The sequence below is a fragment of the Propithecus coquereli genome, unplaced genomic scaffold, assembly GCF_000956105.1.
Source record: "Propithecus coquereli isolate 6110/MARCELLA unplaced genomic scaffold, Pcoq_1.0 Scaffold6, whole genome shotgun sequence".
In the NCBI taxonomy this organism is placed as follows: domain Eukaryota; kingdom Metazoa; phylum Chordata; class Mammalia; order Primates; family Indriidae; genus Propithecus; species Propithecus coquereli.
This window is the reverse complement of record NW_012151951.1, coordinates 13,546,960-13,563,809: the sequence shown is the minus strand read 5'-3', so window position 1 is coordinate 13,563,809 and position 16,850 is coordinate 13,546,960. Positions and strand designations below refer to the sequence as shown.

Below are 16,850 nucleotides of genomic sequence, written 5' to 3'. Positions count from 1 at the left end.
GAGCCCAGGAGTTTGAGGTTGCTGTGAGCTAGGCTGACGCCACGGCATTCACTCTAGTCCAGGCAACAGAGCCAGACTCTGTCTCAAAAAAAAAAAAAATTGTTTAAACATACCTATATACATGCATGTGCCTAGAGATTTTCTGAAAGAGATTGCTAGCGATGGTTATTCTGGGGGAGTGGACTGGGATAAGGAGGAAGGCTTACTTTTACTGTACACCTCATACTATTGATACATTTTTAACAGAAATGCATTATTCCCGGGTCACTCAGCAGCCCATTTGGTGCGCAGACCTGGACTCAGCAGAAAGAGGCAAGTGTTTCAACCTGCCATTCTTCCCCCTCCAATCTCCCCTAAGTGCTGTGACAGCACTTTGATGGAGACCAATAAATTTAAGTCTTCACAACCCACTCCACAGCGCCCAGAGCGAGCACAGGGTGACAGTGTAGAGCCCCAGCATGACAAGGTAGCTTTGGAAGAGCAGTCGGTCAAGGCGGTACAGGAGGGCCAGCCACCCAACCTCCTGTTGGTGCGCCTGGTCCTGAGTTCGGAGGTGGTTGTTGATAGAGTGAAGCTGAGACCAGACTTCCTTCAGGGTTCCTGCCTGGGCCTGGTGCTCTTCACAGATCAGGGACCCTGCATAGTGGAGGAAAACACCCCAGGTGAGCCTGGACTTTCTCTAGAAGCTGATGGCCTCATCCTTCAAGGAACGTTGTGGGCAAAACTGAGCAGTGGGCTGGGTTTGGGTTGGGGTCTCCCTTCCTCCCTGCTTAGGGGAGGCAAGGCTGTGCTGGAGGAAGCCTTGGAGAACACATCACAGCTATGTCATGGAAGTAGAGCGTATGTAGGCTAGATCCATCTGGGAGATTTTCTGAGCTAGGGGTCAGCCCAAGTTGACTCAGTAGGAGCTTTAGGGGCTGGGATGATTCTTATACTTTTTCACATTAAGCGACTAGAACCCAGATGTATACAAACTCCATGTGTGTGTATGTGCACGCCAGCACCTCACTATTCTGGAGTCAACGGCTCAGTCACTTTAGATTATTGGAAACTAAAACAACCTAAGGGCAACTGAGTGTCTGACCTTCAAGCTCAAATGAGGCTTTCAGGAAAGGCAGCAGGAGGCAGCCTTCAGTCTCCAGAGAGGTACCATAAGATGCAGCGCCAGGCTTAGAAGCAGGTGTTTCAGATTTGTCACTTAGTCCAACACAATGCCTGGTACTTCACCCAAGGGAATTAGTTTTGAGGGTGATCAAGGAAGACAGGGTAGGAACCTCAAGGCTTTTCACAAACCTGTGACCCCAGCATCCTGGGCCCTGGGATCCACTGTAGGTCCATCAGCATCCGTGTCCCCTTGAAGGCACAAGAGAGGCCACTCCTGCCCACTGCGCCGCTCATCGTGGAGCAATCTGACCAGCAGGATGGACTTAAATAAGCTGAGAACCAAGAAGGCTATGCAGACGGTGAAGAAGATCCCTGAGAGAAGGGACCAGAGGAGATGGGGTTAGTCTGGGCCTCTTGCTCCTCCAGTCTGAAATGCAACAGCAGGCCTTCGACAGGAGTAATGTAAGGTTGGTGTCCGGTGACCCCGGGGCTGCTTACCAATCAGAGGGACACTCCCTGCGCTCCTTGGCACTTCATCAGACATGTTGACCTTGAAGACAGTATAGCCTACCAGCACGTTGGTCTTGAACACGATCCTCGCACGGCAGTCGGGGGGCAGGTAGAAGCTCCCCAGGTCCACGAGCATCAGGAGGACGCTGGGAATCAGCAGGCTCACCACGTAGACCAGCGGGTGCCTGCGAATCACCACCTGGCCAGGGACAGGGACTCTGAGGAGAAGAGGACCTAAGCCAATGGATAGACGCTTGGCCAAATCCACAGCCAGGGATGCTCCCCAAAGTCCCAACATTCTTGCATGGTGTGAAAAGTCTACGTAGCTTATCTTAGAAATATGTTTGAGGTTATTTTGTAGTTTAGAAAATAAGAAAAGAATCCTTTAAGCTTTTTATAGAGCTAATAGTAATACCATTAATAATTACAATAAGAAGCAGCTGGCATTTATTGACCACTTACTGTGTGCCGGGCACTGGCTTATCTTATTCAATCTTCATCACTTTAAGGGCTGGGTCCTATTATCTCCAAACAAGGAAACTGAGGGTCAAAGAGGTTCAATTACTTGTTTAAACTCACACAGCTGGTAAGTGAAAAAACTGTTCTAAAATCAAAATCTTCCTTCCTAAACCACTTACTTTGGTTTCGTCTATTTCCCTACTTGGATGGTGAGCTCCTTAGCACCTGTGTGTCTATCAGAGACTGGGAAGGAGCAAATAGCACAATTAAATTGGGAGAGTCAAAGAGGGCTCAACAGAGAAACTACTTGCAAGGCGTGGGCAGGTAGAGGGCATTCACAAGGGGCAGGGCGGTGCCCCAGGGCTCTGGGGGACTATGTGAGCTGTTACCACCCTCAGGCCTGAAGGGGCCAAGGGCTAACGTGGTGACCAGACACCAGGAGAGAGGAAGCTGTGCGGAGAGACTGCCAGACAGGAGCTGTGGCTTCCTCTGAGACGCAGCCAGCCTGGCAGTGACTCTGCTGCGAGGAAAAGAGAGAGGTTAAGTACCCCACTCAATCTCCTCCCTCCCTCCAATCTCCTGCCACTGTTCCCCCCACCCCATTGGCCAAACATGACCAGGGATCCCATCTCTGCAGGCCACGGCTCAGGCTGCAGGAGCACAGACAGGAAGGAGACGGGGGAAGTGGGTCTCTGTGGGGCCACCTGAAGCTCCCCAGCTGGCCTGCACTGTGCTGCATGCAGAGTGGGGGAGCAGCTTTTGTAGCCTGGAATTTGAGTCTCATAAAATTACTATTACTATTGCTGGTTTTTATACCCAGCATCTTTGGGATGGTAATGGGAAGTGTCTTTAATAAACACATACTCTATTCTCATACTTCCTAAAGGAAAGCAGGGAATGGCAGGCCTGCCGCCCCCACTAGACTGGGGACTCTCATCCCATCCCATCTCTGGGATGGTGACAATCCCCCATGGGGCCAAAAATAAGATCTTGTAGTGAGTATTCAATAAATGTTTGTTAAATAGATGAACATTCTGGGCCCTTTGCTGTTAGATTTGGACAAAAATAATGCTTGAAAACTCCCATCTCTGACTCACCAAATAATGGAATGTTCTCTGCATGTTAGATAACATGGTAGATGCTTTTGCACATACTATGTGATTTGTTTAATCCTTACTGTAAATTTGTTGGTGGGTAATATCCTCGACTTTATAGATTTCCAAAATTAAAGCTCAGCCCCCTCCAGTGAGTATGCCCAGTAAATGGCAGAGCTGGGATGTGCCCCCACACCTTCTGATTCCAATTCCAGGGCTCTTCCTCACCATAGCATAGCCATGACTCTTGATCTGACCAGACCTCTGAGTTAAGTGCAAGGTTCTTCTCCGTCAGCCCCATCTCCCACTCTAGAGGAGAATCACAAAGAAACAAGTCGAGGAAGAGATGAAGGGCGGAGGCCAGAGATGGAGCAGGAGGTGGCAGGGGAAGAGCTTGGCTGGGGGCGTCACCTTGCTGATTAGAGTGGGGGCTCCCCAGCCATTGGGCCTGGGAGCACATCCCAGCTTGGTGGAGCTTGGCAGGCCAGAGCTGTGTGGTGGATTGTAATCTGGCTGTTGTCTTTCACATTAAACATAATTGGCTGCAAATATCTAAACCAGAGAAATGCTCACTGCTTTGCAACAATTTGGTTAAAACACATTCTAACAAAGTGCAGACAACAGAAAAACAACAACAAAATTAACTGTCATCAACCTGCACCCTTGTAGCTCCTGCCATTGTGCTGTGACTGAGATAGCTATGGCTAGGTGGGGGCAGGGAAAAGGAAGCCAAGAGTCAGAGTCCATGGAGGTGTTGTGTTGTGACCCAGCCTGGGCTATTGGTGATTTGGCCTCAGGGGAAATGGGGACCAAGCCTGCTGTTTCTGGAGGGTAGAAATGGGAAACCCCTTAGAGACTTCACGGCAGATACTACATAAAGGGGAAGAAAACTATAAGAATATTACCTAAAGAAAAGAACAAGTAGACATGTTGGTTAGTAGAAAGAGCCCAGACTTAAAGTCTGGGGAACAGAGTTTCAGAACCAATCCATCCCAAGTGTCTGTATGTGCTAGTTTAAGGTGATCCTGGGTGACATAGCCAACCTCTCCATCCCTCGATTTCCCCCCTCTTTTAAAAAGCCGTTTACTTTTTCCTTGCCAAACATCTTGGGTACAACTGAGATGAGCTGTTGTGTTCTTTAAGTAAAGTTCCTATGTAAAGAGCACAAGCTGAGATGATTCTTTTCCAACCAGAGGCTGGCATAGGCAGTGAATGTAAGTCTGAGCCTGAGTTAGAGAAGGGCAGTGAGGCCCCTTGAGGTCCCTGATTTAGGGGAGAGTGCAGTTTTATCAGAGCACAAGTTCCCCAAGGTGTCAGCTGAGGAAGAGGTATAGGAAGAGCTAAAAAGTTAGGAAGTGGTAGGCTTCACAGGTATGCAGTCACACGGGGCCTGCCCTTGGAAGGGCTCTGCACTCGGTTTAATGCTCCAGGGGCACCGTTTTGAAATTCTTAATAATTTTTGAACAATGGGCCCTGCATTTTCTCTTTTCACTAAGACCCACACATTATGTAGCCAACATCCAGAAGGATATTCCTTACTGGATATCAACAGTAGATGAAATTATAGGAGAAAGACATTGATACAAGGATGGATAATTAGCTTCTGCTGTGATATAAAGCAAAGTAATCTCCTGTCTTCATTTGGTTCATAGAATTGTAAAGCTAAATAGGCCTTCCAAAACCATCTCATCCATTCTCCTGCCTTTAGCAAGGGTGTTCCCACTCCTAACACAGATCAAACAGTACCTAAAGTTTTAGTTTTCTTCCAGAACAAAGAATCCCCCCTTTTTTTTTTTTTTTTTTTGAGACAGAGTCTTGCTTTGTTGCCCAGGCTAGAGTGAGTGCTGTGGCGTCAGCCTAGCTCACAGCAACCTCAAACTCCTGGGCTCAAGCAATCCTTCTGCCTCAGCCTCCCGAGTAGCTGGGACTACAGGCATGTGCCACCATGCCTGGCTAATTTTTTATATATATTTTTAGTTGTCCGATTAATTTCTTTGTATTTTTAGTAGAGACGGGGGTCTCGCTCTTGCTCAGGCTGGTCTCGAACTCCTGAGCTCAAACAATCCGCCCGCCTCGGCCTCCCAGAGAGCTAGGATTACAGGCGTGAGCCACCGCGCCCGGCCAGAATCCACCTTTTTCTTTAGGTTTATTTAGGGGCAATGTTACCTAAGGACTAGACTAATTTTCTCTAAAAGCCTACTGCAGCCTAAAGAAACTCTAATTTTATCACTTAGCTTTCAGAAATTTCGTTTTCATTATCTCATTTGAGCCTCAGAGCCCTTTATTCCACAAACACTAACTGAGATTTAACAGGTTGTCAGGCACTATCCTAAATACTGGAGTTGGTACCGCTTATAGTAGAACAGGTCCCTGCCCTTACCCCCATCGCATGGAATCAGGAACAAGACTCTGATGCTCTGATGTTTCACAAGTCTGTGGGCGGAGAGGAATTTTGCCCCAGAATGGACCATAGAGTCCACACCTTATATAGATGACTGAACAATGAGATTTGGGACTTTTTGAGCTTATATTAATATTTAGATGATACTTTGTACTTAGAGTTGATGCTGGGTTGAAACTTGGGGGGTGTTGGGATGGGGTGAATGTATTTTGCATGTGAGGCAGAAGTGAATTTTGGGAGGCCAGAGGGTGGCAGACTAGTTTTGAATAGTGCCCCCAAGAATTCATGTCCTTTCTGGAACCTCCGAATTCCAACCTAATTTGGAAATGAGATCATTGAAGATGTAATTAGGATGGGTCCTAAATCCAATATGACTGGTGTTCTCATAAGAAGAGGAGAAGACACACACAAAATGAATGCCATGTGAAGATGGAGGCAGAGTTGAAGTGATGCATTTACAAGCCAAGGAATGGTAGGGACTGCTGGCAACCACCAGAAGCTAGGAGAGAGGCATGGAACAGATTCTCCCTCAGAGTGCCCAGAAGGAACCAACCCTGCCAACATCTTGATGTCAGAATTCCAGCCTCCAGAACTGTGAGAGAATACATTGCTGGTTGCTTTAAGCTAACCAATTTGGGGTACTTTGTTACCGCAGCCTTGTGAAATTAATACAGGTGACTTGCCCAGTAATGCACAGTGGGTGGACGGCAAAGAATGGACTGGAATATACTACACTACATTTAGTTGTGTGTCAGCATGATATAGGGTCATACACATAGTTTCTGGAGTCTGATTGCCTGGGTTCCGGTCCAGCCTCCCCCAGTCACCTTGCCACCTCTGGTAAGTTACTTAACTTCCCCACTCAAGTCATCTGTTTGTAGAAATGTAGATACTTAGAGTACTCACCTCCTAGAGATGTGAGAAGTACATGTGCAAACTCTTAAAAGGGTGCCTGGCATAGAGGAAGTGCTCAATTTTGTGGTTGCCGTTATTAATATTATGTCTTCCTGGGCACAGGTCCATGATAGGCAACAGGAGCCTTGTTTTATTCATCTTTATGTCCTAAGTGTTTACCATTGAGCCTGGCACATGATAAGGGCTCGAATGATGTTCGCTGAGTTGTATTGGCGTCTGGTGATAATGCTACTTTTAGTTCCAATGGAATGGAAGTGTCTACACATTCCATTAGCCCAAATGGGGGCTATCCTACTGAGGTCAGTCTTTCTGAGGGCTACGTCTCTTCAGATTGTGCCAGAAGCAGTAACCCCTACTTCTACTGGGGGAAGGTATGTCACCAGCTCAGTGAGACACTGCTCTCTGCAAAACTGCCCCTACCCAGAGCCCATCACTTCTAATGGACTAAAGGAGCTGGTGCCTTTAAATTCCACAGAAAGGGAAGAAAAAGCACTTTAGTTTCAGTCCGTGTTCCCCATTAGACACCCTTCAGGTGTTAGCAATATTATGCCACAATTTCATTATCCATTAAAGCCAGGTAATAATAAGTACACAAAGGTATTTGGAGCCTATTGATGTTAATGAAAGAGATCAATCTAATTCAGAATGTGTGTGTGGAGAGCTCCTTGGAGATGGAATAGGCCCCAAGGTTAGCCTCTAATTGCCTCCTTGATGGTAGACCCCACCAGTACTCAATTTTGCATGACCGTCTTTATGACATAGTTGGAATTTTGACGCCCAGACTCACGCTTCATACAGAAGCCCATTTTCCTCCTCTCCCAAACCCCTCCCGACATTCCCAACTCAGAAAGAATGGGAAGGTTGCTGCCATTTAAGTAAGATTCTTGCACCAGAGTGAGAGTTTCTTGGATCTGGGCTCTGAATTGGGCTGGACTAACAGAAAATCCAGGATTTCCCAAATCCCTTGAGTGACCCTGGAAGGATTTCTAGGGCTCTAAATTCTCTCTCTCTCTCTCCCCATATGATCTAACGGTGTTTAGAAGGAGCTTCTATCGAGTTTATGAGCTGCATTCAATGGGTATCTCAACAAAATTACCCTAATCTAGAAAGGAAAGTTATGACAGAAAAAGAGGATAAATGAAGCATCTTTCTTTCCCAAATGCCCTTTTGAATGTTCCTAGGAGTACCCTGTGGGTGCCCCAACTCCTGCCCGAATGAACACTTTGCTCAGTGTGAGGCTGTCTGTGGTTGGGCTCGGTTTAGTTCCCACAGCTGTCCACCCTTTTCCATCTAACACGAGTTCCTAAATTTTATTTCTACCTCCTCCCACTTCTACCCTCATTCTTTTTTTTTAACAAAAAAAACACTGCCACACAGAAATCGAATGCTCACCCTGCTGTTTTTGGGAACCAACACCTCCGATAATGTGTTGGAGGAAACTTCCCCTGCCATGGCTGCTGGATCGCGTCCCAGGCTGCGCACAGACATCCTTGTAGGCAGAAGTGCCTGTGCTCCGGGCCCCCTATGAAACATAGTCCGACTCCAGTGCATCAGTGGTGCCTTCTGATAAACAATACGTGTCCCAGAGCCAGCAGCCATGATTGCACATTAGCTGGATGTGCCCCTCGAGGGGCATCCGGAGCACTTGATTTAGTATAAATGGCAGCAGCGGATGTCAGGCCAGGGTAATGATGAATTTAGACTAGATCATTGCCTCTCCTGTCTGCCTCCCCTGTCCCCAACCTCCTGCTGGGCAGCCTAGATGGAAACATGGCTGGTGATTAGATTAAGAGGAGATGGCCCTTTGCTGTCAGGACCTTGGCAGGCCCAAGGTTGGTGTGGAGCTGGGCTCTGAATGTCACATCACTGGCCAACGGCTGTTGAAGGACACCTGGGTGCCTCAGTTGCTAGATTCAGAGTGGGATATCTGGTGCGGAGCAAGAGAACACAACAAGCCTAGGCTCAGTGCACAGAGAGGCATGGTAGCTGAGCAAGGCTGAGACAGAGACCTGTGATAGTCACCGAGTCTACTTTGTCCTTCTAAAGCTGCAGAGTTGCTCCTTAGTCTGGCTCCCTACTAAATATGATCTGTGAAGCTCAGGATTCTTTCCCTCCTCTGTTCCTGAGGACAAGGGTGGGAGCCATCCCTGCTAGAGAACCTACCTTAGCCCTGGGGCAAAGAGACCCAGGGCAGAGCTCTGAGAGTGTGAAATCGAATCGTTGCCTTCCTCCTGTATGCCAACACTGCAGACAGGGAGGAAGCATGGCCGTGATGACAGCAAAGGAACTGACCGTGGTTCTGAGATCCAGGGACGCCTCCCCTTCATTAAACAACCTTTTACCATCTCTGCTCATCATATTTGAAATGGAGGTAATATATAGAAAACCTTCAGCTGCTATTGAGAAGACAAATTAATATTCAGGGTGAAGGGTGATATGGAATTATCAATAATGGCTGCTCTGTGGAGTGTGTGTGTGTGTGTGTTCGCACACACAAGCACGCACTCCTGTCTACCTGCCCCATCTCTTGCCTCTGTTTGGCTCCTGCGTGCAGTGTAGGTAATGGTGTGTGCAGCATTCTCCGGAGCGCTTGGTAGGTGACTGTGTTCCACCTTGCACGTGCTACTCCTTCACATTTCCCTTTAATGCTCTCCATTATTCGGGCTGCATTAATAATGTTTGTGGGCTGATATCTTTAAAATTAATGAGGTGTTTACTCTTAGCCAAGAAACTCATTGAAATTAAAAAAAAAAAAAAGCTTTCTTTTTTTTTCCTTCCCTTTCCCTCACTAAGAAAAGTGGACAAACAGGCCACAATGCAAGCTTTGCTTAAAACCAAGCACAATTCTAGGCAAGGACCCAAAGCCCACCGCTAGGAAGGTATGAGTTGCAATTAGCTGCTAGCCAGTGTTACACATTAGTCAGGCTTAAACCACAGCTGTGTCTAAAAGGCCCCAATTTAACCAATGGAGGGACATCTATGCCCTCAATAACAGTTTATTGCACCACCAACCCTTAGCATATCCAATTGTACCATAGCACCTTAGCCTAGTCTAAATTTTCCTTCTTATTCCAAAGCTTTGTTTCTAGGAAAATTCATCTTGTGTGCCACCCTGACCTGCCTGTCATCTCTGTTTTCAACTGGATCCATTAGTTGGCTCCATGAAGGACCACCCTGCTCTCACAACCAGCACCGCCAGCTGACTTTGTGCAGAACAGAGGGGCACACTGCTGCACGCTAACAATGTGAATCTACTGCTTGTGTGAACTCGCTGCAGACCACATGTCAAAACGGTTTGCCAGAAGGACCAGAGAAGGGAGAACGGCTGTCTCTGGTGCACAAGGCAGCAATCTTCACTGTTCTGCATCCCACTGCCCCCCTGACCCCCAACTGGACAAATTTCCCTGTGAGCAACGCAGCCAAGGGTGTTTCCAGGGGTGCATTGGAAGAGTGTGTGTTCTCATGATGGCTTTTTGGGGTAGTTGTTCCCTCTGATTCAGAAGCCACCAGTGGTCTCTGAGGATCCTACAGGTGACTTATTGATATTCAAGTTAATAATATGCATTTTATGCATTTTATGCATCTGCATCTGGAATTAATTGATAATTACTCAATGGAAAACAGGAAATATTAATAATGTTGATGAGACAGTCTTCCCAAGTTTTTTTTGTTGTTATTGTATGTGGGTTTGTTTGTGTTTTTTCTCGGTAGCAATTAGAAGTGATAATGTTAGTAGGTGTTGAAAGGTCTGAGGATTCCTGCTGCAGGGGGATGGTTCAGGTCTCTGGTGCCTGAACACCATCCTCTCTATAGTGGTTTGTGTAACATCTTTGGCAGGAGCCCAGGATCTCTCACTGAACCTCTGGTCTCTGAAATGCTGGAATGCAGGCGGATGTCCAGAGCCGTCTAAACCAGCTGTTTTTGGGTGATAACGAATGAGAGTATGCAATGGAGCAGAGATTCCTCAGCCCAGCAGAGAAGGCAAAGACCATAGAGAGGTAGGCAGCAGAGACAGGAAGGAGAAAAACCTACGTTAAACTGAATCTGTGCAAAATCTCCCGCGCTGCTCTGCAGGATGCTGTACGCTGAGGACACAGAAAGAAGTTCCCACTCACTGTCATTCAAAAACATCTTTTTGTCATGCATAATGTCTTCTCTGCTCCTCAGGAAGGCCAGGTCTACATCTTCCACTGAAAACAACAGAAACAGTTGACTTCCCCGAGAGAAAGAGATGCCAACACCAACCCACTTTTCCAACTCCCAATTCGAATCCTTCCTGTTTCCCCTGCCCCCGCATGCACTATCTCACTGGCCTTATTTGAATTAGGGTGTGGAGGTGGGAAATAAAATCTTTCTAATCATTAATAAAATTAAAAAAAAAAACTGTGAATTTAGGATATGGAGTCTGTTCTCCAGAGAATGATGGGGCTTGCCCTGTGACTTCTATGATGTTCTCAGTGGCAATGGAAGCTTAATATTGTATTTCCAAATCAACAGCTTGGGCTATGACATCATACTGCAGCCATACTGCATCATCATGCAGCCAAAAAACTGCAAGAAGAGATTTAGATTTTGAAATAGTCACTTACGTGCAGGAATAAAATAGATCTGAGGCATGATACAATGTAAGGTCACTACGTGTGCCAACCTAGCATAGGTATGTTTTTCCAATCAGGGGACTGTATCTCTCATGGTTTACCTGTGTGCAAAATGCTATTGAAGGTTAGGCTGCAATTCTGTATATCAAATGGAAAAGCGTATGTCTCTAAACCGCATGCAGAGACCACCTGGATGGGCTTAGAGTTCTTAATGGTCCCAGATGAGTTCACATAAACATAGGGAAGGTCAGGGGATCTTTCAGTGTCCACACTATACAAAACACAACAGAACATTTTGTTATAGAGAGGGCTTCAGTCATTTCTAAACATAGACAGACTGATGATGAGATAGTACTGACCGTGAGACCCAGGGCCAGCCTAGCATTGCAAAGACAGAAGCACATTTCCCACAAGATGATTCACTCTGGCAAAGATGGGCTCAGTAGTGACAGCCTCTTAACTCATTTGCTACTGTTACAACACAGACATAATGAGTAACCTCAGGCATTAGTAATCATATCTGTATCTTAAATGACATCGACTCGGGGTACTTCTAACCTGAATATTCCCAACAATATGCACCTCTCCAAGTTAGGAAACAAAACAGCAATACCGACTAAAAGCAAGCAGCCACTGACCTGAATATTCTAATTAATCTAAATTCCAGAGATACACACCAGCACACTTACAACTCATTAATGACGATATCAGGGGCCCAGATGTCATTTAGAGGTAGGGAGATCTCTCTAATCTCATCGAACATGCTGGAGTTCCAGGTTAAAAACTCATCATTCCAAACCTGTTAGGAGTAGCCAAAAAGGAAATTTATCAAAATGGGGCAATGTTGACCTCACTAAAGAGTTAAGGAGATATTTGAGTTAATAATTCAATTTATCAGCCCCTTGGTATTATCCAGTAGGGGAAAGAACTTCCCATCCAATCGTAAAGATGGTAGCCCCAATCAGAAACCAGGGCTGTACATTTTACATGCATTCTAATAAATAAGGTCTACTGCAGATCTAAGGATCTATAAACACAAAGATAATACTATTCTAGTAATTCTATTCCTTAGAATAATCACATTTTGCAGTAGATCCGGATCAGGAGTCCAGCATGCATAGAAACATAATCATTTACCTCACGGTACCATACACTTGTCTTTAATATTTGATTCTTTGCATCCTGCAAGGCAAAAAGAAAATCCACACCAAATCTGAGAATGTCAATAAATCAAAGGCCAATTCAACAATATGACAATTCAGAGGAAGAAAATCAAATCTCACCAAAGAATGCAGATTTTTAAAACATTACCTAGACTCTTCAATACCTGGGTAATCTCAGTCCCTATTACTAATGCACACCTGTTGCTATGAGATTTACTAAATTATCTCTGACAAAATGGCACTTTGACTATACTTGACATCTTGAATGATTTGCTAATCTCTTTCCCACTTTAGTTACTCCACCATTAATCAGACTAAAAAATGATAGGTAGTCTCAGACTACCTATTCTGAGGTAAAAAGATGAGACCATGCTTTTATTTGTAATCAAGATATCATTCATAATCTTTCAGTGAGTATTATCTCAACTGTTATTGGCAGCCATTCCTGTTAAGTAAGTTACCCTATGTTTGGCTTTCTCTGCTTATAAAACAGACTGAATGAGTTTATTATAAATGAGGCATATTTTAAATGATATAATGGATGTGATTTCCCATGTCTGCAATGAGTCAGTGATTTTTTAAAAGACCTCCCCAAACAGCAATTTAAAAACTCCTCCTTAGCAATTTTTTCATATTTGATCTAGTAAGGAACATTTTAAAACTGTGATGTTCTTTGGAATTAAAAGAAAAGGGATATCTCACACTATATATAAACATTAACTCAAAATGAATCATAAACCCAAATGTAAGAACTAAAACTATAAAACTTTTAGAAGAAAACATAGGAGTAAATCTTCATGGCTTTGAATTATGCAATGGTTTCTTAGATATGAAAACAAAAGCACAAGCAACAAAAGAAAAAATAAATAGGCCTTCGTCAAAATTAAAAACTTTTGTGCTTTAAAGAACATCATCAAGAAATGAAATGACAGCCCACAGAATGGGAGAATTTGCAAATCATATATCTGATAGGGGGCTTATATCCAGAATCTAAAGAACTTCTACAATTCAACAACAATGAAAAACAAACAGCCCTGTTTAGAAATGGGCAAGGAACTTGAATAGACATCTCTCCAAGATAGATACACGAATGGCCAATAAGCACATGAACATATACTCAACATCGCTGCTATGAGCCAAATTGTGTCCCCCCAAAAATTCATATGTTGAAGTCCTAACCCTGAATATTTCCATATTTGGAGATAGGGCTTTTAAGAGGTAATGAAGGTTAAATGAGGTCACGGAGATAGGACTCTAATCCGACAGTATTAGTGACCTTATAAGAAGAGGAAGAGAGAAAAATCTCTGTCTCCACCATGTGAGGGGACAGTGAGACGGTAACCATCTGCAAGCCAGAAAAAGGGCCCTCGCCAAGGACCAAATCAGCCAGAACCTTGATCTTGGACTCCCAGTCTCCAGAACTGTGAGAAATAAATATCTGTTATTTAAGCTGCCCAGTCTGTGGTATTTGCTATGGCAGCCTGAGCTTTCTAATACAATCACTAATCATTGGGGAAATGCAAATCATCACAACCACGATGAGACACCACCTCACACTCATTAGGATGGCTACTATTTTTTAAAAAGCAGAAAATAACAAGTGTTCGTGAGGATGTGGAGAAAATGGAACCCCTGTGCACTGTTGGTGGGAATGTAAAATGGCGCAGGTGCTGTGGAAAAAAGCATGGCATTGTCTTAAAAAATTAAAAAGAGAATTACTATATGACCCGGCACTCCACTTCTGGGTATATACCCAAAAGAACTGAAAGCAGGGACTTGGACACATAAGTGTACACCCAGGTTCACAGCATTATTCACAATGGCCAGAGGTGGAAGTAACCCAGTGTCCACTGACAAATGAATAGATAAACAAAATGTGGTATATAGGCCAGGCACGGTGGCTCACGCCTGTAATCCTAGCACTCTGGGAGGCCGAGGTGGGAGGATCGTTTGAGCTCAGGAGTTCGAGACCAGCCTGAGCAAGAGCGAGACCTCATCTCTACTAAAAAAAAAAAAAAAAATAGAAAGAAATCTGGACAACTAAATATATACATATATATAGAAAAAATTAGCTGGGTATGGTGGCACATGCCTGTACTCCCTGAGGCAGTAGGATTGCTTGAGCCCAGGAGTTTGAGTTTGCTGTGAGCTAGGCTGACGCCACGGCACTCTAGCCCTGGCAACAGAGTGAGACTGTCTCAAATAAAAAAAAAAAAAAATGTGGTATATACACAAATTGAAATACTATTCAACCTTAGAAAGGAAGTAAATCTTGACACATGCTGTGACATGGATGAACCTTGAGGACATCATACTAAGTGGAATAAGCCAGTCATAAAGGGACAAATATTGCATGATTCCACTTCTATGAGGTACCTAGAATAGTGAAATTCATGCAGACAAAAAGTAAAATGGCGTCTGTCAGGGGCCAGGGGAAGAGGAAGTGGGAAGTTATTGTTTAAAGAGTACAGAATTTCAGTTTTGCAAGATGAAAGGAGTTCTGGAAAATGGATGGTGGTGATGGTAGCACAAGAATGTGAATGTACTTAATGCCATTGAACTGTATACTTAAAAACAGTTAAGATGATAGATTTTATGTTATGTGTATTTTACCACAAGTAAAAATAATAGTAAAAAATGGGTGAAGAACTTGAATATGTATTTCTCCTAAGGAGATATAAAAATGGCCAATAAGCACATGAAAAGATGCTTGACATCACTAGTTACCAGGCAAATGCAGATCAAAACAACAATGAGATACCACTGCATCCCCACTAGAATAGCTACAATAAAAAAAGACGGAAAATAACAAGTGTTGACAACAACATAGAGGAAGTGGAGCCCTCAAACTTTGTTGGTTGGATTCTTAAGTGATTCAGCCACTTTGGAAAACAGTCTAGTAGTTCCTCGAAAGGTAAAACATACAGTTACCACATAGCACAGCAATTCCACTCCTAAGTGTATAAACAAGAGAATTGAAAACATAAATCCACACAAAAAAACCTGTCTGAGAAAGTTCATGGTAGCATTTCTCACGATAGTCAAAAAGCGGAAATAACCCATCAACTGCTGGACGAGTAAACAAAATATGCAATATCCATATATGTCCATGTAATCAAATATTATTCAGCAATAAAAAAAATGAAATACGAATACACAGTAAAGCGGAGGCAGCAGGGGAAGGTGGCGGGGGCTGTGTCACAGCGGTGTGGACCGTGGAGCAGCTGCACAGTGACCAGCTGCCCAGGAAGGACATTATCAAGTTTCTGCAGGACCACGGTTCCCATTCATTTCTTGCAGGACATAAATTGTTAGGAAACATTAAAAATGTGGCCGATTCAGCTAACAAGGACCATTTAATTACAGCCTATAACCATCTTTTTTAAACTAAGCGTTTCAAGGGTACCGAAATTATAAGTGAAGTGTCTAAATAAGGGAAAATGTGAAATTTGAGGAAGATAAACCCAAAGAAACCACGTTTGAAGAGACTCTGGATGAGGGTCCACCAAAATTACAAAATCTGTTCTACAAAAGAGAAATAAGACCAATTTCCCCAAAAGAGGGATATTGTTCACCGCTGGTATACAGGGACGCTACAGGATGGGACTGTTTTTGATACCAATATTCAAAGAAGTTCAAAGAAGAAGAAAAATACCACGCCTGTAAGTTTTAAGGTTGGAGTAGGCAAAGTTGTCAGAGGGTGGGATGAAGCACCCTGATGATGAGTAAGGGAGAAAAGGGTGGACTGCAGACTGAAGCAGAATGCGTTCATGGAAAGAAGGGGCAGGCTGATGCCAAAATTCCACCAAATGCAAAACTCATTTTTGATGTGGAATTACTGGATACTGATTGAAATAGCAGTGATTCAGATCTAAAGACATCAGCAATGATAAAACTTGGCCTTGGAGAAATTTATGTTACTAATTAGAGCTTGTTACTATTATTATAAGGGAAGAGTCAACTGGAAAATTCAAGGAGTTAAGTTAAAACTTGTTACTTGGCCCCAATTTTTGAGAAATATAATCTCTTATAAATTCCTAAAGTCAAATATTTTACTACAGCTGTGTAAAATATTGATCAAGGAGAGCATTTTCCTTTTACCTCATGTTGTAAACCGAAAGGCTAAATAAAAATGTATATACTGTCTTGAAAAAAAAATCAGAAATACGAATACATGCGACAACATGTATGAACCTTGAAAACATGCTAAGTAAAAGAAGTCGGTCATAAGAGGCCATTTATCGAATGATTCCATTTATATGATATGTCTAGAATACGCAGATCTATAGGAACAAAAAGTAGATCAGTGTTTGCCTATGGCTGGTAGGCGTGGAATGTGGGGTGTGACTGTTAATGGGTATAGGATTTCTTTCTGAGGTGACGAGATGTTCTGAAATTAGATAGTGAAGATGGTTGCACAACTGTGTGAATGTACTAAAAACCACAGAATTACATACTTTAAATGGGTGAATTTCGTGGTTAAATTGAATCTCAATAAGGCTGCTATTTTAAAAAATGCATTAATACAGAAAAGAGAAACCATTTTTGAAGACATGTCCAGGGAATTCATAAGTAAGAAGGCTGATACATACTATTAAAGAATTCT

The 16,850-nt window shown here is 43.8% G+C and overlaps 1 protein-coding gene across 1 annotated transcript in view; it reads right to left on the bottom strand.

Moving 5' to 3' along the window:
• Positions 1-400: 400 nt before the first annotated feature.
• HTR3B (5-hydroxytryptamine (serotonin) receptor 3B, ionotropic) overlaps positions 401-16,850 on the bottom strand; it is a 46,406-nt gene continuing 29,956 nt past the window's right edge. Inside the window, exons 3-9 of the mRNA XM_012659188.1 lie at positions 12,219-12,263; positions 11,771-11,880; positions 11,183-11,352; positions 10,516-10,673; positions 1,603-1,813; positions 1,294-1,476; positions 401-636 (exon numbers count right to left, since the gene is read on the bottom strand). Coding sequence (XP_012514642.1) covers positions 401-636; positions 1,294-1,476; positions 1,603-1,813; positions 10,516-10,673; positions 11,183-11,352; positions 11,771-11,880; positions 12,219-12,263 — 1,113 coding nt within the window. The remainder of the gene's footprint in view (positions 637-1,293; positions 1,477-1,602; positions 1,814-10,515; positions 10,674-11,182; positions 11,353-11,770; positions 11,881-12,218; positions 12,264-16,850) is intronic.